Genomic DNA, 23,020 nt, shown 5'->3' with positions numbered 1-23,020 from the left:
AAGTTCTTATCTATGGATGAAAAGACAAAGAGAACTACCCTAAATTTAGAAAAATAGATGTAGGTTTGTAGGTTACAAATTTATAAATTGTAAAGTTAAAGGGAAAAATAATACATAAATGGAAGTTTCGAAAGAGTTATTTTGCAGACTTTGCATGAATACCGTGAGCAAAGAAAATTTTACAGTAATAGATGAATCTATAAGAGAAATTTTAAAGACTGTTTCACTTAATCCGGTAAGTTCAATTATAACTATTAATTTTTACATTTTAAGATAACTACTTAACTTTTATGAATTCATGGTACCTAATCAGTTCTGCTAGTCAAATCATCTTATTTTAGTAAAAAATATTTCAGGACTTGGACAACAACTATAAACACGTCATGTGTAAAACCTGTTCTATGAAATTATACTCGTCCTTCAACTTTAAATCCGCTTGCCTCCACATTGAGGACAAGATTGTTTCTTGTGTCAATTCCAAAGTACCCTTCGTCGATTTAAGGGAACTTTATTTAAAGGAACACGAAAACAAACCATTAGTTAAAATGGAAGATAATCAGAAAATTTGTCGATTGTGTTTGCAATTAATCTGGGAAGGATTTATGTCACTTTATGACGTAAAATTAGAGATGATTAGTAGATACATCCCAGAAGTGGTACGTAAATATAAATTTTTTAAAGACATACCAATATGAACTCTTGTGTTGTAGAATTTTGCAGTCACCAAAGATCCCGTTATTTGTAGGCAATGTCTTGATTCAGTCGCTGTTTACGATACTTTTATAAGGACCTGCTTGAATGTTGCGACTACAATTCACAATATAGCTGACAACAAAATCACAGCTTTCGGTGCCTGCAACACGTTTATCAAAAGTGAAAACAATGAGAAAGATGTACACTGTGAAAAGATTGAGTTTGTTAATATTAAAGAAGAGCAGGAGGCAGAAGGAAAGCTGATCAAAACTGAAGAAATTAACCTAAAGTTTGAAGGAGAGGAATGGGCAAGGTAAGAAAATTGAGAAAAATTCAGATATATTAAAAGATAATAATTATAAATATGAATTTTCCGAAATGAAATTTTTGTGGAAATTATTTAATTAAAAACTGTTTTCATCTGATTAAATTTTTCTAAATTCATTCGTCCAATTTGTTGTTCCAAATTCATTTCATTTCAAGTGAAGTTTAAGGTGAAGGATTTATTTCATTTTTTTTCATGTTTTCTTTTTCAATATTTTTTTGTGATTTTCTGTCAAACTATAGAATGTAGAGGAAAATTAATGCACCAGCATTTTAATCAAAACAATATTTGCCTTAGTGAAGATCTATAACTTCCCATTCTCTTGATATCTTAGCTTTCGTTTTCATATGATTATGATTACATTTCAAACCGAAAATAATTCGATTTTGTAAACGGTGTTATATTTCAGTGACTGTCACACAAATGTAGAATAAAAAAAAAAAAACGTTATATGCGTCAATCGATGGCGTTCTTATTTTTTTTCTTAGAAGCATCCTTATTTTGATGAGACTAGAAAGAACTTTTAATTGCAAGATTTTTCTACATAGTTTTTTTTATATTTTTGATGTTAAAACAAAAAATTAATGGGGTTGGAGGAGTGTTTATTCAAACATTTTTTTTTCCAGATAGAGGTATCTAAAGTTGTTTTACAAAATGAATCAAATTATATGACACTTTTCAAATAGTCTTGATGTTACACAAAATTAGAAATCTCAAAAAATGTGCAAATTGTTACATTTTGATTTGTTCAGCAAAATGACTATGGCTATGTTCCGAAATTAGCTGAAAGTACTGTGAGCACGATTTTACATTGCGAAAATAAATTTCGCAAGCTTTACAGCAGCCTGCATTAGCGGAATAAACGTCAAAATACTACTATTTCTACATAACATCGACTGCTAATTCTGCTAAACCTCAAGAGGTAGTGTGATTGCAGCAGATTGGTGGGGGGATGACAGTATGATGTCTAATGTCTGTTTGTAAACAAAACCAAACTACACATTAGACGAAGGTTTAATCAAAATGGCTATATTACGCATAATCGACGACATAATAAAGATGTAGTACATTTTCCATGTAATTTTGAATTATTGTTCTTGAATATTTACAATTAGTTTATTCTATCACATAAAAAATGTCTTTATCATCTTCACTATCATTTGTAGAATCTATATCTATAAACGAATTACAAAATAGCGCTATCGCAGTTGCAGTTCCCATTGTAAAAAAAAAGATCAAAAAAGTCGACAAAATAAATGTAATTACTATACAACCTCATAATTCAAATTATTTGGCAAACTCTTGACGGAAGACCACAATTGCTAGTTAACGTGCTAAACGTTGTTCCGTTATTTGACGCAAAAATTGGAAATTTCATTTAACGGAACGACTTGATATTGCAGTTTCTGCAATAGCGCTGATAGTAAAATTAGCAGATTACGGAACATAGCCTATATATGTCCATTCATTCTAAAGAAAAAAATTCAAATATACATTTCTCTTAATACGCACTCGTCCAACCCCATCCATTTTTCATATATCAATGCTGAGGTCACACTAGTGCGAATTCGCACAACCGTTTTCTTTTAACAGCTGGTGTTTCTCAGGTAGCAGCTGGTGAGGATTCCCCCCACCACAAGAATTCCTTCTATAGCCCATACAGTCGAGCCATATCACAGCTAGGAGCTGACCTCAGTCTGTTGTTGTCGGCCAAACTAGAGTCTGAAAAGTGTGATCGGTGCGAATTCGCACTAGTGTGACTTAAGTGCGGGCAAATGTGTGGCTGTATTTTTTTTGAAAAATCCTTATTTTTCATCGGAAAACATCCAACAACACCGTAAGTGAAATATATGCCATTATTTTGATGAAAAATAATGTTTCGTTTAAATAATTTATTTAAACTTTAATGCCGTTTTGGAAATTTTGCAATTTTTCTTTTTCATTAGTCGTGACTAAATTTAGTAAAAAAATAGATTTATGTAAATAAAATGTGAATTCAAGTAAGATAAATATTACACGTATTACGTCGAATGTTCTAGAATGGCGGCGCGTTGGCCGAATCTACGGTCGGCCCAATCTATAACAAGGGCGTTAGAAGAATCGGACATTGAGAATGCTGCGGAGGACAGCTGCTCCAACAGTGACGACGAAGAGTTCGTCATTTCTTTGGAGGAGAGGCCGGAGGAAATGTCAGCTGAGGAAAGCGACTCGGGCAAAGTAGAGGACGTTGCTGGGGAGGTAGAAGAGGACAACGATTTTGATGAGGAAGCCGAGCCGGCAAACAAAGTGCGACGCGTGATGAACGCCATGCGTCAGCATAGTACAGACCGTCCTCGAAAATCTGTACCTGCGAGCAAGGAACCGATGACGTGGTCCGAAAATGTACCTGCAATAAATACACGCTCTTCCTCTGACATTCCGTCTTTCTCTCCAGCTCCGCAGTACGACGCTTCTAATATAACAAGCCCTTTAGAAGGTTTTAAGGTACTATTTACCGACGAAATAATTAATCTTATAGTTTTGCATACCAACGCACGTATCGCTGAGTGTGTCCGTGATTTGATATCCCAGAATCATGTTGTTCAGTCGTATCATGCACCTACGGATAATATTGAAATTGAAGCGTACATCGGTGTTAATTTTTATGCTGGCGTGTACAAAGACAATAAGCAAGATGTGACTGATATGTTTTCGTACGATTGCGGGCGACCAGTGTACAACTCAACCTTTTCTCTTCAAAGATTCAAGTTTTTAACTAGCTGCCTACGGTTTGATGACGTATATACTCGCGTCGAGCGTAGACAACAAGATAAACTCGCTCCTGTGAGAGAGATATGGGACTTGTTTATAAGTAATTGCCAACGCAATTATTTACCTTCTAATAACGTTACGATTGACGAGCAGCTGGTTTCATTTAGAGGAAAATGTACGTTTCGAATTTACATGAAGAATAAACCAGATAAATACGGTTTACTCATTTATACGATGAACGATTCGAATACTTTTTATTGCATCACAGCGCTGCCTTACGTCGGAAAAGTAACGCCGGAGGAAAACGATAGCGTTCCTACATATTTCGTAAAAACCTTGGTCGAACAAGCTAAAATTGCCGAATCGAGAAGGACTATCACGATGGGTAACTACTTTACTTCAATTCCGCTTTTTACATCTTTGCTTGCGAAGCATTTATTTGCTATCGGGACGATTCGAAAAAACGACAGAGAAATCCCTGCGACTTTAAAAGCACCTGCAGCTGCAGGAAGTTCCCGGTTCGTGTTCACTGAAGAATTGACTTTAGTATCATATACTCCTAAAAAAAATAAAATCGTTCTCTTATTGTCGTCTCTGCATCACGACAATAGCGTCGATAATGCCACAAAGAAGCCAACTATGGCATTATTTTATAATAAATATAAAGGCACCGCCGACGCTATGGACAAAAATTGTCGTGATTATTCCACCGCAAGGCATACCCGACGGTGGCCGCTGCGATTTTTTTATAACATGTTGGATATTGCAGGATTAAACGCCTGCATTCTGCATAATCTGATAGCTTCGAACGCACAAATGAGGCGGTCAGATTTTACGAAAAATCTCGCGAGGAGTCTCATCGAGCCGATGCTGCGCCGCCGTCTTCAAGTCAAAACGCTTAGAAGTTCTATCAAAATAAGGATTGCGCGGATGCTGCAAGAAGATGAGCCGGTGGCCGATTCGTTGACCGTTATAAGAGAGGACACCCGAGCCAAATGTCACTTCTGCAAGTCTACCGCAAGGGGGCGCACTCGCATAAAGTGCCCGAATTGTATGCGTCGCATGTGCGATGAGCACCGTGCCCCGTTGTGTGTCGAGTGCGTTCATAACATGGATTAGTTGACAATTCTTGTATTGTTATTTTATAATTCTTTTTTTATATTTATTATATCATATAATCTGGAAATAAAGTGAATTGAAGTGCAAATTTTCGATTTTTTTCACCTCATTTTACTTGTCGAATAGACTAGAACATGGTTTATTCCAATTTTTCAAAAAAATTTTTTCATTAATTTAATTGTAACATGTATTTGTCAATATTTATGGATAATATTGTTTAAATTAATATTTTTATACAAAAGAGTACAAAATAAACGTTTACAGAAAAAGAGCCAAAAATCACAACTTCAAAAAATAAAATTATTTTGTCAATATGGATTTTTTTTTCTTAAAAATATAGACTTTGAACTTTAAAATCATTTTTTTACTTTTTCTCAAGCCATTATTTATTAAAAAAAATACGAATATTTTTCGAAAAAAATTTTTTCCATTCGCATTTTTCATTAAATTATTTTTTTTCAAAACTATTTACATGATTCAATTTCTCAGAAAATTTTACCCCAGTTTTGATTAAACACGTTATGTTTTCGTTAACTAATAAAAAAGTTATAAAGGTTCAAAGTTGGCAAAATCTCAATTTGCACTAGTGTGACATTAAAGTGGCCCACCTTAGGGTTAATACCTCAAAAAGAGTTAAACAGAAAAAAAATCTTACAACTAAAAGTTTTTTCTAGTGTATAGTGTATCGTCAGTTGTTTTCATGCAAAATGCGTCGATCAATGTACTTACATGTAACAAAATTAAAAAAAAATTGCTTAGCTGTGAAGAAAATCATAGCAGAGTTTTAATTATCGATATTGAATTTTGGGAAAGTTGGATAAGAACTTATACCATTATTTTTATGATTAGAAATCAGTACCTACGTTTTTGCTCATTTAAAAAACTTCCAATGAGAACATTTTGAATTGTTTATTTAAACTTTTTTTTTATATATATGCATAAAGAACTTAGAAAAAAACATGTAATTGTGATAAGATCCACAATATAACTTTTAAAGAAGTTTATGTTTCATTTGTAATGTTTATTCCCTATGAACTTGTGAACAGTTCCACATTTTTTCAGTGATTTCTGTTCCTACAACTTACATAATGACACAGTTGGAAGCAAAATGAGGTGCAGTTATGAAGATATAGGGGAAATAAAGGATGAATATATGCTTAAACGTGAGACAGTCCAGGTTCAAATAAGCAAATGTGAGGCTCCTTTAGATGTTCCATCTTATAATAGTGAATACAAAGATGTGTTTAACTGTGATCTGACACAGGAGGATGCTCCAGAACTTATACATTCTAAGAAAAGTTCCACTTACTGCAAGTTTATACTCGAAGATCCTTCAGAAATGCAAATGTACAAGTGCAATACATGTGAGTTTGTAACTAAATTTAAACTTGTTCTAAACAGACATCAGTTATCTCATAAAGACAAGCATAACACTTTTGGAACTAAGAATAAGAGTCATATAAATAAGCATAAGCTGTCACAGAAAGACCCTTCAGAAGTCCAAATGTACAAGTGTGATACATGTGATTTTAAAACTAAATATAAGGGTCAATTAAAAAGGCATGAGGTATTACACAAAGACCCTTCAGACATCCAAATGCACAAATGTGATTCATGTGGTTTTGAAACTAAACATAAGAGATATCTAAAAGTGCATCAGTTATTGCACAAAGATCCGTCGGAAATCCACATGTACAAGTGTGACACTTGTACCTTTGAAACTAAATATAAGAGTTATATAGATAAGCATCAATTATCACACAAAGACCCCTCTGAAATACAAATTTACAAATGTGATACATGTGATTTTAAAACTAAACGTAAGGGGCAATTGAAAAGCCATGAGTTATCACACAAAGACTCTTCGGAAATTCAAATGTACAAGTGTGATGCATGTAATTATGAGACTAAACATAAGAGATACCTAAAACTGCATCACATAACACACAAAGATCCTTCGGAAATCCAAATGCACAAATGTGACACTTGTACTTATGTAAGTAGATATAAAAATAGTCTAAGAAAGCATCAGGTAACACACAAAAAGCCCTGGGAAATCCATATGTACAAATGTAACAGTTGTACTTTCGAAACTAAACATAAGAGTGTTTTAAACAGCCATCAGTTATCACACAAAGACCCTTCAGAAATCCAAATGTACAAATGTGATATGTGTACTTATGAAACTAAAATTAAGAGGAATCTAAAATCACATCTATTAACACACAAAGATTCTTCAGAAATTCACATGTACAAATGTGAAACTTGTACATTTGAAACTAAACGTAAGAGTCGTCTGAAAAAGCATCAGTTAAAGCACAAAGCCAGTACAGAAATTCGAATGTAAAATGTAATGAAACTAAACGTAAGAAAAGTATAAAAAATCATTAATTAATACATGAGAAAAAACCCTTCCAGAGCACAAAAGTGGGAAATTAATATTTGAAATGCAACGAAGTGGGTGATTCAAGCTCCATAGCTCCTGATGAGGATTTATGAGGTTTTGTTAGAAATAGAGGACCGATAATGTCAGCACTTAACCCGAGAGGCAACATAAGGACTAAATAAAATAAACAAATTTCTCGACTGGGGCAGTGGAGACAAGGAGCCACACATTCGATATTCAGCATTTGACTGTAGATGGCCTTATTAACTAGATATCCCATGTATTTTATAAACCATTTATATTTCAATGTAAAAACTTGTATTTATTGTAATATATTGTAATATTTTTTCTAACAGGAAATCGACATAAATGTTTAGAAGCTGATTTAGATTTCAAGTACCTATTAATATATGATGCAAAAATAGACCGCTGAGTATAGGGTTCAACAAATTGTTTCTTAATTACGTATTTTAATTTGAAATAAAATTTATAGAAATATTTACATTTTTATTTCAGTTTTAACCATTGTAAACATAAATAGTAGGTATTTTGATTCTATTATGTTTCCATTTAATAATATCCAGTAGTTTTTCATTAATACTAAATCTATATTTCTTGATTTCTTTAACTGTACAAGTTGCAATGATAATTTACAACTGTTATTCGTTTACTTACCAATGTGTAAGCATCAACCCAATCAACTTGCAGACGGTGTCGGAACTGATTTATATAAATTGAATAATGAGCTATTATTACTCATATTTTGTCTTTTCATGAATTCTTTAAAAATAATTAAATTTCAGTAGGTAGTATACAATGAAGGCAGTGGTAAAGAACTTCTTGTATTGGTACTGGCCAGGAATGTTGAAGTTTCCAAATAGTAATTAGCTTTACAGAGGTTACAGCTTTCCGAAGTTTTGCATTTTACTCTTGTATTTGTAATAATTTGGAAAATTCATTCTGAAAAACTTTCTGTGATCGGAACTATATGTTCTAAGTTCATTTAAAATGTTTAAATTTGAAAATGTATCTCTATTTTAACTCTGTTCTTTCTTTTCACTACTTTTATTATTTTCCATAACCAAAACTAATATTTGTTTATTATTACTTTTTTGTTAATTACATGCTTGCAATTATGATTAATGTTGTCTACAAGTGTATTAATGCGCTTTCAAAATTCAATCAACATTAAGTCAACCATATTCAACCGCGTTCGTCAGTCGATAGGTCCTCTTAGTTTACCCTGACGGCCGGTAGGTGCGCTTCGGTTTTGAGTTCCTAATTTTTTAGTGACACAATTTTTTCTATTGTTTTGTGTTCTATCCTAGTATAATGTCAATGTCAAATATTTCAAATATGTTCTGTGGTTATACATAATATAGGTTATAATTTATAAATTTTAAAGATAAAGAAAAAAATATAAATGGAAGTTTCTAAAAGGATATTTTGCAGGCTTTGTATTAATACTGTAAGCAATGAAAATTTTACAGTAATAGATGAATCCACAAGAGAAATTTTAAAGACTGTTTCACTTAATCTTGTAAGTTCATTTGAAACTATACAAAATATTTTTCATTCGCAGTTAACCATCTTCATGTAAATTCAGTAACACATGTACATTAGCACTGCTAGTCAAATTGATTTATTCTTTAAAAAAATATATATTTTAGGACTTGGACAACTATAACCACGTCATGTGTAACACCTGTTCTAGTAAGTTGTACTCGTCCTTTGACTTTAAATCCACTTGTCTCTACATTGAGGACAAGATCGTTTCTTGTGTTAATCTCAAGGTACCATTCGTCGATTTAAGGGAAGTTTATTTAAAGGAACAGGAGAACAAATCATTAATTAAAATAAAAGATAATCAGAAAATTTGTCGATTATGTTTACAATTAATCAGGGAAGGTTGTATGTCATTCTATGAAGTGAAATTTGACACGATTAGTAGATACATCCCAGAAGTGGTAGGTAAATATAAATTTTTAAAGATTTACCGATATCTTTACGAACTCTTGTGTTGTAGAATTTTACAGTCACCGAAGATCCTGTCATTTGTAGGCAATGTTTTGATTCGCTCACTGTTTACGATACTTTCATAAGGACCTGTTTGAATGTTGAGACAGAAGTTCACAACAAAGGTGACAACAAATTGGCAGATTTTGGGGCCTGTGACACATTTATCAAAAGCGAAAATGGTGAAATAGAATTAGGAGATGAAAAGATGAAGGAGGGAATAGTTAATATTAAACAAGAGCTAGAAACAGAAGAAACGCTGATCAAAACTGAAGAGATTGATGTAAAATTTGAGGGAGAGGAACGAGAAAGGTGAGGAAATCAAGAAAAATTCAGATATACTGATTTTACAGTAGAATCTCTATAATCCGGCACTTCATTACGCCAGCACGTTTACTAATTCGGCATTATTTTGTCCGCGTTTGTCTACTATCCTTGAAGAATACAGTTTATACAGTTTAATTGAAAGATTTTACAGAAACATAAAAACATTACAATGTACATATACAGTCTGTCCAAGATAAGGATGGGATAGCATTAGGATCTAGGAAACAACAAGAGATACGAGGTGGCTCAAATTAGAAAAAAGTTGTGTTTTTTTTCATACCTAATAATCTGCCGTTTAGAAAGTTTTAAAATTCCGGGTAGTTCCGGAGATATCCGAAAAAAAAACAACTTTTGCAAAATCATTTTATTTATTTTTTTCTGGCTTTATTTGAAAACGAATTTTAGCCACGTTTTTTGCTCTATCCAGTGGCATCAACATTCATTTTTGCAATCCGACGTTTCGTTATCGTGGGACCATCATCAGCTTAATTTTTTTAAATACGTCGCTGCTATTTTTATGACAAAATCTAAAGTCATTTTTAATTCTGAATCAGATAATAGTACTATTGCAATCACTTAAAAAGGTTTTTAGCTTGTTTTAGCTATCATTTAAAATTTTTCAAAGCACAATATTTTGTGCAACAACTTTTTTTACTTCTATTAACAATACTAATTTGAATTACTAAAACATTTCATAAATTCGTATTATTTTTTTATTAGGTACGTTTTTAAATTATTTATTAAAACAAATTGTTGGATATTTTGTGCTGTATCGACTTTTATACTGTTATGATTTCCTCCAATAGATATTTTGAAAGTGCTCAGAGCCGTACTCGGGAAAAATTTTTAATGATAGCTAAAACAAGCTAAAAACCTTTCTAAGCGATAACAATAGTAACATCATCTAATTCAGAATTAAAAATGATTTTAGATTTTCTCATAAAAATAGCAGCGAAGTGTTTAAAAAAATTAACCCCACGAAGACGAAAAGTCGAATAGCAAAAATTTTGATGCCATTGGATAGAGCGGAAGAAGTGACATGTGAATATGCAATTTATTTTAAAATCCGTTTTCAAATAAAGCCAGAAAAAAATAAAACGACTGCAAAATTTCGAGTTTTTTTGGATATCTCCGGAACTACCGGGAATTTTAAAACTTTCTAAACGGCATATGGTTAGGTATAGAAAAACTACTTTTTTCTAACTTGAGCCACCCCATATCTCTTACTATTTCCTAGATCCTGATGCTATCCCATCCTTATCTTGGACACACTGAAATCAAATTCCTCTCACCCGATCTTCTAAACTCATTGTCTTCAGACAATGGTTATTTACTCATATATGTTTATAATTATTCTACACTTTTCAGATTTTATTGCGATTTTCTGCCAAACTTTAGAGTGTAAGGAAAAATTGATAGCATTTTAAGCAAAACTATCAATTTTTGCTTTCCTATTTTTTTTTGTCATGGGTCATGGAAACAGAATCAGAAATTACTACTACTACTACTACTACTACTACTTAAAAAAAAAGTATTTGGCACTTCATCTACATTGATATCAAAAAAATAACACATCCCTAAGCTATCCAAATGCAATCTGTTTTACTTAATNTTATTAGGTACGTTTTTAAATTATTTATTAAAACAAATTGTTGGATATTTTGTGCTGTATCGACTTTTATACTGTTATGATTTCCTCCAATAGATATTTTGAAAGTGCTCAGAGCCGTACTCGGGAAAAATTTTTAATGATAGCTAAAACAAGCTAAAAACCTTTCTAAGAGATAACAATAGTAACATCATCTAATTCAGAATTAAAAATGATTTTAGATTTTCTCATAAAAATAACAGCGACGTGTTTAAAAAAATTAACCTGATAGCACCACGAAGACGAAAAGTCGAATAGCAAAAATTTTGATGCCATTGGATAGAGCGGAAAAACTGGCAATGTGATTATGCAATTTATTTTAAAATCCGTTTTCAAATAAAGCCAGAAAAAAATAAAATGACTGCAAAATTTCGAGTTTTTTCGGATATCTCCGGAACTACCGGGAATTTTAAAACTTTCTAAACGGCATATGGTTAGGTATAAAAAAACTACTTTTTTCTAACTTGAGCCGCCCCATATCTCTTACCATTTCCTAGATCCTAATGCTATCCCATCCTTATCTTGGACACACTGTATATTCAGACACAAATTAATATGTGTGTATATATGTACCAATCTTTTCATTAATAAATAATTAAAAGTAACATACTGTATATGGATTTTAAGCACTTTAATATTTTAATAATTTTTCCTTGGGTAGAACAATTTTTGTTTAGGAAAAATCTGAAAAAGTTCTTGTAGCTACTTGGCTCTGATTGTTCCAAAGGTAGCATTAGACAGAAATCAAATTACGCTCACCCGATCTTCAAAACTCATTGTCTTCAGACAACGGTTATTTACTCATACTTGTTTATAATTATGGCACGGGAATTCTACACTTCAGATTTTATTGCGATTTTCTGCCAAACTTTAGAGTGTAAGGAAAAATTGATAGCATTTTAAGCAAAACTATCAATTTTTGCTTTCCTATTTTTTTTTGTCATGGGTCATGGAAACAGAATCAGAAATTACTACTACTACTACTACTACTACTACTTAAAAAAAAAGTATTTGGCACTTCATCTACATTGATATCAAAAAAATAACACATCCCTAAGCCATCCATATGCAATCTGTTTTACTTAATTATTTTCTAGGTCGCTCACTAACAGTTTTAAAAAGTTAATAAATTGTCAGCCTTGACAGCTGAAAAATGGATGAAGTTAGAGTGTCTATTCAAACATTTTTCTTCAATATAATCAAATCTAGTTACTTTAAAATCTAAAATGAATTAATTTTTTAACTAACACAGGTGCTAATAAACAGAGGAACAACTAGAATTAAATTTACAAAAAAATAACTGGAGGCAATAATTAATAGCATGTTAGGACAGTCGAGTGATGTGACGTCACAAATGCTCTACGAACGGCATAAACCATTTCAAATATTCACAAATTAGAAATTATTTACCATCATTAATATTAATGCTACTAACCTGGTTTTTCACCTTATATTTAGGGTATTAATTATTTACAGAAATTGTTATAAATTAAATATTGAATGAGCCCCTTACCATACATTTTTTATTCATTCTGCAAAATTTTTATACGTTCATTTTAAAGAAAAATGTTTGAATATACTACACTTTTCCATCACCCATTATTCATATTCGAAGGCCAAGAATTTCAGGAAAACTGACTTTCAACTGCTGTACCTCAAAAACAGTTGAGAATTAAAAAAAATGTTAAATATAAAAATATCTTTCAATTAAAGGTTTTTTCCAGTGTCATCAAAATATGTGCTTATTATTTATACAGCCACCGAAAATATTATAACTTTTTCAAAATTTCATTATCCAAGTTTTCATGAAAAAAGCATTTCTAATTTAAATTTATTTCAGTTTTTTTATCTGCATTAAAGAATAAATTAAATTATTTGTGATAAGATCCATAGTGTAACTGTAATAGTTGATCGATTCTTCAAAATATTTCTTGGAAAATAAATGTATGTCAGGTTTGTAATATATATATAATGTATATACGAACAATTTCATTTTTTTTCAGTGATTCCTCTTCCTTCGACTTACATAATGTAACAATCCAAAACAAAATAGGGCACATTTACAAAGGTGTAGGAGAAATAAAGAATGAAGACATGCTTAAATGTGAGACAGTTGAGGTTCAAATAAGCAAGTGTGAGGCTCCTTTAGATGTTCCATCTTATAATAGTGAATACAAAGATGCATTTAACTGTGATCTGACACACGAGGTTGCTCCGGGTCTTATACATCGTAAGAAAAGTTCCACTTATCGCAAGTTTACACCCCAAGATCCTTCGGAAATCAAAATGTATAAGTGTGATAAATGTAGTTTGAAAACTAAATATAAGCTTGTTCTAAGCAGGCATCAGTTATTGCATAAAGACCCTTCGGAAATCCAAATGTACAAATGTGATTTATGCGGGTTTGAAACTAAACATAAAAGACATTTAAAAATGCATGAGTTAAAGCACAAAGATCCATCAGAAAGCCACATGTACAAGTGTGGTACTTGCAATTTTGAAACTAAATATAAAAGTTATATAAATAAGCATCAATTATCACACAAAGACCTTCCTGATATCCAAATGTACAAGTGTGATACATGTGATTTTAAAAGTAAACATAAGGAACAATTGAAAAGGCATGAGGTATTACACAAAGACCCTTCAGAAATCCAAATGTACAAGTGTGATTCATGTGATTTTGAAACTAAACATAAGAGACATCTAAAAGTACATCAGTTATTGCACAAAGATCCGTCAGAAATCCACATGTACAAGTGTGACATTTGTACTTTTGAAACTAAATATAAGAGTTATCTAAATAATCATCAATTATCACACAAAGACCCTTCTGAAATCCAAATGTACAAGTGCGATACATGTGATTTTAAAACTAAACGAAAGGGGCAATTGAAAAGGCATGAGTTATCACACAAAGACCCTTCAGAAATCCAAATGTACCATTGTGATGCATGTGGTTATGCGACAAAACATAAGAGACATCTGAAATTACATAAGATAAGGCATAAAGACGTTTCAGAAATCCAAATGTACAAATGTGATGTTTGCACTTATGAAACTAAATATAAAAGTGGTCTAAGAAAGCATCAGTTAAAGCACAAAGTCCCTTCTGAAATCCAAATGTACAAGTGCGATACATGTGACTTTACAACTAAACATCAGGTTCAAATGAAAAAACATGAGTTATCACACAAAGACCCTTCGGAAATCCAATTGTACCAGTGTGATGAATGTGGTTATGAGACTAAACATAAGAGGCATCTAAAATTGCATCAATTAAGGCACAGAGACCCGTTGGAAATCCAAATGTACAAATGTCCTGCGTGCACTTATGAAACTAAGTATAAAAGTGGTATAAAAAAGCACCAATTAAAGCACAAAGAACCTTCGGAAATCCTAATGTTCAAATGTGATATTTGTACCTATGAAACTAAATATAAGAGTGTTCTAAACACGCATCAGTTATCACACAAAGACCCTTCGGAAATCCAAATGTACAAGTGTGATACTTGTACTTATGAAAGTAAATTTAAACGGAACGTAAAATCACATCAATTAACACACAAAGATTCCTCAGAAATTCATATGCACAAATGTGGTACTTGTACATTTGAAACTAAACGTAAGGGTCGTATGAAATCACATCAGTTAAAGCACAAAGCTCCTACGGAAATTCAAGTGTAACAGTGTAAGACAAGTAATTATGAAATTATCTCAAAAATCATCAATTAATACATGAGAGAGAACCCTTTTACAGCACAAACGTGGGAAATTAATAATTGAAACTGTACATGTACTATTTGACATCTGAGGAAGATTATGAAGCTAGAGCTTATATGGAAATTGACAGAAATTTAAAAATTGGAAACAATATTAGCAATGAAGAATTTAGAAGTACTATTTCTTATGATGCAAAAGTACACAAATTTGCTGACTCTAGGTATTACCTATTATCCTCAATTTTATTTATATATTTTAATTTAAAATAAAATTTACATTGTTATTTACGTTTTAAACCTTGTAAGTACAGCGGCAGCTGGTAAAATTTGAAGTGGTTATTTTTTTTTGATAAGCATGAAATCCATATTATTTTTTAGGGGAGGAAAGCCCACCCTGGGGTAAGGTCGCACGTATATGTGTAAAATATTTTTCTTCATTGACAGGTTTTTTTAATTTTTCATAAAATTTAATTTTCTTTGGAGTTAAAATTTAATTTGTGCAAACTCTATGAAGGCCCCTTCTGTCATTGTATTGTTTCTCACCAATTTGATTTTCAATATTACATTAAATAAAATATTCTTAACTTAAATTTTGTTGATAAAACCGTTTTTTTTAAAGTGCAAAGTAATATCGAGAATTATCGTTAACTATAGATTATTATCGATGGTATCAACTATCGATAGTTCTCGATCAACATTGCGGACAATAGCAGAACTGACTTATAAATGGGATAGCTATTATGTTTTTTTCAGAAATTTAATAAAAATTGTTAATAATTAATTAACATTTAATAAACAATCAGTTCAATACCTAAAGCATTTTTGTTTTTTCCAACATAATTAAACGCTTTAAATTTGGTACAATTGAAATTTTAAGGTGTTTATTTCCATCTCATCCAGCTTCATTTCTATTCTATTTTTTAATTTTCTGCAACATTGTTTTAACTAATTTTCTTTAATTTTAAAATTTCATTACAACCACAGAACATCTTGGAAAAGAAGGCAAACTCTATTCAAAACTGTAGAAAGTAATACTAGCACAACTGTTTACCAGACAGAGAGCTAAGTTTCGCGCGAAAACTGCAAAATAATAAAAGATTTTACCCTAGTTTTACATATTTTTTATACAAAATATATGTTCATGTTGTAAGAAATAGTTTCATTTTAGTTGTAATCGATATGACACTTGACAAAACTTAAAATATGAGTTAACATACACGTTAAAATAGCAGAAAAACATTTCATTAAACGAACATATACAAAAAGTTTGCATTTTTAAGGACATTTTGTCTTCTAAAATTAAATAACAATTTATACAAGGAGTATTGTAGATTTGTATTCAGTGACAAAACGTTACACAATTGTTTGATGCAACAATTTCTTTTGTCAAAATTATAAAAAGATACACATGGGAAATGGTCTTGAAAACACTTTAATAAATCAGGGAAAGTTAAGCAAATTGTTGAAAAATATGCAGACATAACTACAAAATTGAAAACAGTTTTATTACTTACAGTTTGAAGCTCAATAGATCAATACATCAAAATAAGGTGATGATAGAAAAAGATCACGAGGTATTAGTAATAAACCTATAATTAATTTTATATAATTGTTTGATAGTTATTCGACATTTTAAAAGTTTCTCTGCACAAATAAAAAAATCTTAATTTTGTGTTCCAATCGTTTTAAAATTTTATTTCACATAAAAATATCAACGGAGTGTAGCAAAAGGCTTAGTTAAGATACTTCATGTATAGGGTGATACACGTTTTATATCTATTTAATTTCACTGAATTTTTAAAATATAAATCCATATTGTTAACGTTTTATTACTTTACCTAGTAACAATTGTCATTTCTGAAGTAACGTCACATGCAACTGTGGTAGCGACCATAGTTTCGTGCGCCACATTCTCACTCGTGTGCCACAGAAGTTTTCTCATGTTTCACTTGATGATCTTTCACACAACGTTTATATTTAGATTTGAAGCTACAAGTGTCGCACTTGTACATTCGGATTTCCGACGGGTCTTTGTGCTTTAATTGATGAGCTTTTAGACAGTTCTTGTATTTAGTTTCATATGCACAACTGGTACATTTGTGCATTTTTATTTCCGAATTATCTTTGTGTTTCAACTGGTGCACTTTGAAGTTGCTCTTGTTCTTAGTTTCGTAGGTGCAAGCATCACATTTGTATATTTGGATTTCTGGAGAATACTTGTGCGTTAACAGGTGTCTTTTCAGGTATCCCTCGTGCTTAGTTTCGTAGTTACACTCGTCACATTTGTACGTTTCGATTTTCAAAGGGATCCTGTGCGTCAGTTGATGCGCTTTCATCTCATTCACGTGTTTAGATTCAAAAGTGCACGTGTCGCACTTGTACAATTGATCTTTTGTAGAATGCAACAGTTGGTGCCCTCTTAGGCAATTACTGTGCTTGGTTTCGAAACTACACCTATCACACTTCCACATTCGTATTTCCGAAGGGTCTTTGTGCAACACTTGATGTTTCTTCAGATAACTTTTACGCTTGGTTTCGAAGCTACACGTATCACACTTGTACGAGAGAATCTGATGTGTCAGTTGATGATTATAAAGGTTTCTCTTGTAGTTGGTTTCGAAACTGCAACTGTTGCACTTGTATATTCGGCTACCTAACAGCTTGCGAATTAACATCGATGTCGTGAAGTTTTTGTTGAATTCTGTCTCACCTTTATCCATGCATTCATCCTTTATTTCTTCTATATCTTCCAAAGTGCGCGTTTTTCTATTTTCACTGTTTTCACCATTTAAGTCGCCCGATGAGATGTCACTGAAAAAAATTTTAATTATTCACAAATGAAAGTACTTGTTCAATTTTATATTTCTCTTTAAATTTATATCTCTATAAACTACTATTAGTCTGTAATAAACTCAGCAAAAAAATTTCCAAATCTTTTTTGTGATTTTCGAAAGGCTGTTGTGATTCTATAATAAATAGTTTAATCAACAAATAATTATACATCTAGGCAACGGAATTTTTCACAAAAAACAAATTCTCTCTGAATTGAATTTGTTAAGAAACAAGAATTGTATTTTTGACATCAAAAAATTAAATAAGAAACTTTACTTTTCCCATAATTTCACATTGTTATTGTAATTAGTAAGAAAATATACCGTCTACATTTCCAACTTCGCATTATTCAAGAAAAATAAAAGATACAGTCCATTCCCTACTCTTATGGTGATCAGCTGAACTGCATCAGTAGTAACTTCGGGAATAATGGTAGTATCGAGAAAAAAAAGCATCTTGAAGCTTGAAGATTCTGGTTTTGAAATCTTGAGGTGAATAATTTTTTTGGTCATCACTCTCAGCGCAACCAAAAGAAATAATGCAAGGCAAAAAGTTTACGATTTTTTTTTTTTTCAAAATGCACATGGGCTCAGAATATTTTTTTTGGATCAATCAATGCCAGGGTCATTTTGCCTGATTCATCAGCTTCAATTTGTTTTTTTATATTTTTTGTATGATTATTCCTCATCGAGATATCGGCTATTAAGTGAAGTCACCTTTTTTTTATCATCAATTGGTTTTTCAAAGCTTTTTTAAATTAAAAAAAATAAAATAATTTCTTGATATTGAAATATTCAATGTAACTTTGTAAAAACGAGGACGCAAATTTTTTAAAAATTTTGAAAAATTTGATTTTTTTCAAAATTTATTTTTTTCCTCAATATTTGATAAGTATTTAACGCGAAATTGTGAGAAAAATAACGCAAAAAATTTGTTTCATCTTAATCATTAATTGACGTTTAAGGAGCAATAAACCTACTCCTTTAATTTTTTTATAAAACTTTGAGGAATGAGGAAAGGAAAACGGTTTGACTGATCGATTTCAAAATTTACGAACATCATGGACATGTATTGAGCTGAAAAAAACCTACAAACGATGGTACTCTTCACAATATTTGTAAAGGTTTCTAAAACCCATCTTCCGTTTGCTGTACAATCATTAGTTCATAAGATATCGATGATCAAATCAATAGAAAAGGTGACTTCTCACTCAATAGCCGATATCTCAATGAGAAATAGATGTATGTAGAAAATAAAAAAAAAACAAACCAATTGGCATCAAAAAAATTTTTTTGAGCCCATGTGCAGTGTGAAAAAAATTCAAAATTTTTGCCTTGCATTATTTCTTTTGGTTGCGCCGAGTGATCCTCAAAAAAATTTTTCATCTCAAGATTTCAAAACTAGAATCAAGCTAGAATTCAAGCTTCAAGATATTCACGAAGTTACAGCTTTTCAAAAATCACTAAAAAAATTTGGAAATTTTTCTGCTTCTTTAATTTATAGATTCATCCTTAAAAATTACATTGCCTATCTACAAATTTTATTCTTTATTTAAAATGGGATAATGTAGATTGTAGATCATAGATTAGTTAATGATTAAGTTGCATAAACTGTACATTTTCAATTTTTATTTTTCCATTTGAACTCATGTCAGTTAAATACTAAAATAAAACATAAAGATTGTAGTTACGTCATTTTTTTAAGTATCTAATTTTTTCCAAATCAAATCTGAATTTCCAAAATCGTACCATAGTGTTATTTCAATCATTCAAAGGGGCAAATGAATTTCTCTTGCAGCAATTTATCACTAAAGTTACGTTTGGAAACTTCCTTTGTGAATCAAATTTTTCTTAAGTCTAATTTCTACAAGAGTGCTACATTTTTACATAAATCTTAACAACAGCCTTAAATGGGATATTATAAAACTAAATCATTAGATACTTTAAATTAACAAATGGAATGTAGGGTATTCATTATTATATTCACAACTAGAGGTTTTCAATTAGTGTTAGAAAAAGAAGAAGCAACATTTACTATTCTGTGACTTAGCAGCTCCTCAGTTGTCACCAACCTGTTACTTTAAAATAGTGGCGAGATCAGTTCCAAAAACATTATTGGAGTTAACTGCCAAAAAATTATTCCCCACTTCGGCGAATAAAATGACATAATTTGGTTTCTGGGTAGTGCTAATCATTGGTTGCAAAATATTTTATTTACGATTATGTTAATGCGATGTCAAATGTAGATTTTTACATAGTCAGTTTTTTGATATACTTCCCTGAAAATAAGTAGTAATCAGAACAGCCCAGATCATGCAATTTAACGCCGTTGGACTCATTCTTTGGGGTTTTTTAAAGTCTAAGGGTTATGCCAATAAGCCCACGACCACTCAAGCTTTGAAGAAGGAAATTGATCAATGAAAGTTAGTCGCATCAATGCAAAACGGTACCATGAAAAATTTTGATAAAAAAAGTGCGTAAGTATATGCCATTTTTAATTCAAAACCTATCAAAATGACTTCTGATATGAATTTTGTGACACCTTTTATTACTATCACATTAACCCATTAATTAATAAATTTGATTTTCAAATAAATAAATGTAATTATTTTGCCTTTTCTTAACTTCACCAAAATATCCTATTGGTTATTCTGACATCAAACTGAAAAACTTAAATGTCATCAGATTTCCTATATAGAACGTTAAATTATCTGTAAGCTTATGGAAAGTTACGAAGCTTTATCATCAAAAATATAAAAATTGTTTTCGAGAGTTTGATTGCATCTTTTATGTAAAAAAAAAACTAAAAACTAGTATAAATATCTGATTGATTTTCAAATTTAATATTTTCTATATCATTACAAAAAAAACCTCAAACGATAGTGCACTAAATTTTAAAATTATTAAATTTCGTTGACATTTCCCTACCTAGTCTGATCATCTCCTTTTATTTCTTCTTCATATTTAATATAAACCTGTTTGTCCATGTTTTCACATTTCTCCTGTATATCATGACCATCTTCCAGTTTTATTTCAATTTCTTCAAGTTTAATAAAAGACGGCTTATCCATGTTTTCATGTTTCTCCTGCGTATCCCAATGCTTCCATTTTTATTTGAATCCCTTCAGTTTTAATATAAGATGACTTATCAACGACTTCACATATTTCTTGCACATCATCTTCCAGTTTGGTTTCCATCATTTAACTTTTACTATAAAACAGCTTATCGGCACTTCTATATTTCTCCTGCGCCTCAGTGCAGCTCTTTAAGAAACCTCAGTGAGTAAGAAGCAAATCAAAACATGGTCCATATATAACAGGGTCTTTGGTAGCATCGACATTCTAAAATAATAAAAATATTTTAATATCGTGGGGAAGAAATATATATTTATTAAAAAAAAAACTACTACAGCAGGAACTTTAAGTATACTTACTTACAGAAAAAAAATTAAAAGATTACAAAAACTAAGAGACAATTGTTTTGATTATAACTATAAAAAAAAGACTTCACTATTTCAGTTCGTTGCAAGTTAAAATAATATTATCGAAATGAACATTATAAGAAAAAGGATCCAATAAATACATCTTAAAGAAAAACACTGAAGCATTCAAGGAGACATTAATTGTTTCTGGATTGATGAACACTTCTTGGGGTATGTATGTATGATTATGTCAACATCCACACAAATCGTAATGTTACTAACTGCAAACATAAATTCTCTCATTTTCTGATATATCGAGTAGGTGAATATTTCCTTTTTGCTTTAGATAAACTTGTTTTAAATCAACCACTGACATTTAACTGGCGTTAGTATAAGGAAAGATAATACCCTCAGTATCCACGTCAATTTAAAATTAAAAGCGGCAAATAATTTTACCGAGTATACTTTACACGTTACATGTTTAGCTCCTTCTTGCACGTTGCATATTTGTAATTAAAGGTATCAAAAAGAGCTTTCTCGTATACGAGTACATTAAAAGTGAAGTGACTTTGTCTTACTTTCGTAAAAGTACTTCTAGAGTTTTTCTTATGGCTTCTCCTATTATTTCGGAATTTCTAGGGCTTATAATATTAACACATTCTGCAAAATATATCTATAAAGTTTCCTGGTTACATTTTTCTCGAAGAGGAAAAGGAATTTTAAATATTCCAAACCAAACAAATCAAGCAATCATTACATAACCTAGCTTTTTTCCACAAAGCATACACAGAATACAGAAGATGTAACGCTACCAACACCGAGTTAATTTAACCCTTCAGCGCCTCCAGTGGGCATACTATAAACTATTGCGAATTTTTGTTTGAATTACTTGTATACCCGCTGGAAAACGGCAAACANATGGGGCCCACCTACGAAGGCTGTCCAGGCCTACACGAGATGAGGCAGGATAAAGAGGGATAATCCCCCTCGATCCCAAATCATTGAGGCCAATTTCTAGCCATAGAATAATGGCGCGAATTACTTGTTAAAATGACTATACTGAACATCTTTTATTTATTTAATTTATAAGTATGTTTTATTTATTTATATATTTTGTTCTTCAAATAAAAGAATGCATTATTTAAAATTATATTTTTTTTGGACCTGTAAATTTACTATTGTGCAGTGCTTCATCCGTATATAAACTTAATTCAATGAACGAATGACGGAACCAGCGAACCTAGTTATTTCAAATAAGGACTAATAGGTGCCCTAGGTTCAGTGACTGAACTCCTGGAGCAAAAGACAGGTCCGTGCTTCGCTACCCATCCATCCTTACTGCATGCTAATATTAGTTTATAGACCATAGGTAATGTCAACAATTAGACGTACCCTCTTGTCCTCTATATCTAATGCTTATATTTATAAAAACTTGCCAATATAGGGACTATTACAAGGGCTAGGCTGAAGAGAATATAAAAGATACTACTGTAGCTCCATCCAGTGGTTGGACTTGTCTCTATATAATATTATTAAACAGCTAATGAAACGGTTTGCCATGACTTTCTGTCTAATGTCTATGCTCTATGCTGATAAATAAGAGGTTATGTTTATTGTTATGTTAATTATAGTGAAAAAAGCAGAAATAATACATAAATGGAAGACTCTAAAGAAATCTCCTGCAGGCTTTGCATTAATACTGTGAAATTTGAAAATTTTACAGTGATAGACGAATCTATAAAGGAAATTTTAAGGACAGTCTCGCTTAACCTGGTAAGTT

The 23,020-nt window shown here is 31.4% G+C and overlaps 3 protein-coding genes across 3 annotated transcripts; 2 read left to right on the top strand and 1 right to left on the bottom strand.

Annotated features, from left to right (window-relative positions):
• The first annotated feature begins 61 nt into the window (after positions 1 to 61).
• On the top strand, positions 62 to 7,772 carry LOC108915904 (zinc finger X-chromosomal protein-like). The gene is made up of 4 exons (XM_018722056.2): positions 62 to 235; positions 357 to 656; positions 711 to 1,006; positions 5,951 to 7,772. Exons 1-4 carry the CDS (start codon positions 119 to 121, stop codon positions 7,233 to 7,235), a joined length of 1,998 nt encoding a protein of 665 aa, XP_018577572.2. The 5' UTR covers positions 62 to 118; the 3' UTR covers positions 7,236 to 7,772.
• A 979-nt stretch (positions 7,773 to 8,751) lies between these two features.
• On the top strand, positions 8,752 to 14,959 carry LOC108915907 (zinc finger protein 90-like). The gene is made up of 4 exons (XM_018722059.1): positions 8,752 to 8,814; positions 8,945 to 9,241; positions 9,301 to 9,602; positions 13,269 to 14,959. Exons 2-4 carry the CDS (start codon positions 8,969 to 8,971, stop codon positions 14,950 to 14,952), a joined length of 2,259 nt encoding a protein of 752 aa, XP_018577575.1. The 5' UTR covers positions 8,752 to 8,814; positions 8,945 to 8,968; the 3' UTR covers positions 14,953 to 14,959.
• A 1,548-nt stretch (positions 14,960 to 16,507) lies between these two features.
• LOC108915910 (zinc finger protein 616-like) lies at positions 16,508 to 21,998 on the bottom strand. The gene is made up of 3 exons (XM_018722062.1): positions 21,819 to 21,998; positions 20,747 to 21,160; positions 16,508 to 17,798 (listed from the first exon to the last, which is right to left on the bottom strand). Exons 2-3 carry the CDS (start codon positions 20,887 to 20,889, stop codon positions 16,901 to 16,903), a joined length of 1,041 nt encoding a protein of 346 aa, XP_018577578.1. The 5' UTR covers positions 20,890 to 21,160; positions 21,819 to 21,998; the 3' UTR covers positions 16,508 to 16,900.
• Between the last annotated feature and the right edge of the window lie 1,022 nt (positions 21,999 to 23,020).

This window comes from Anoplophora glabripennis, unplaced genomic scaffold (genome assembly GCF_000390285.2).
Source record: "Anoplophora glabripennis isolate ALB-LARVAE unplaced genomic scaffold, Agla_2.0 scaffold1288, whole genome shotgun sequence".
Lineage (NCBI taxonomy): Eukaryota > Metazoa > Arthropoda > Insecta > Coleoptera > Cerambycidae > Anoplophora > Anoplophora glabripennis.
The sequence above is the reverse complement of the archived record's forward strand: the minus strand, read 5'-3'. Positions and strand labels throughout refer to the sequence as shown.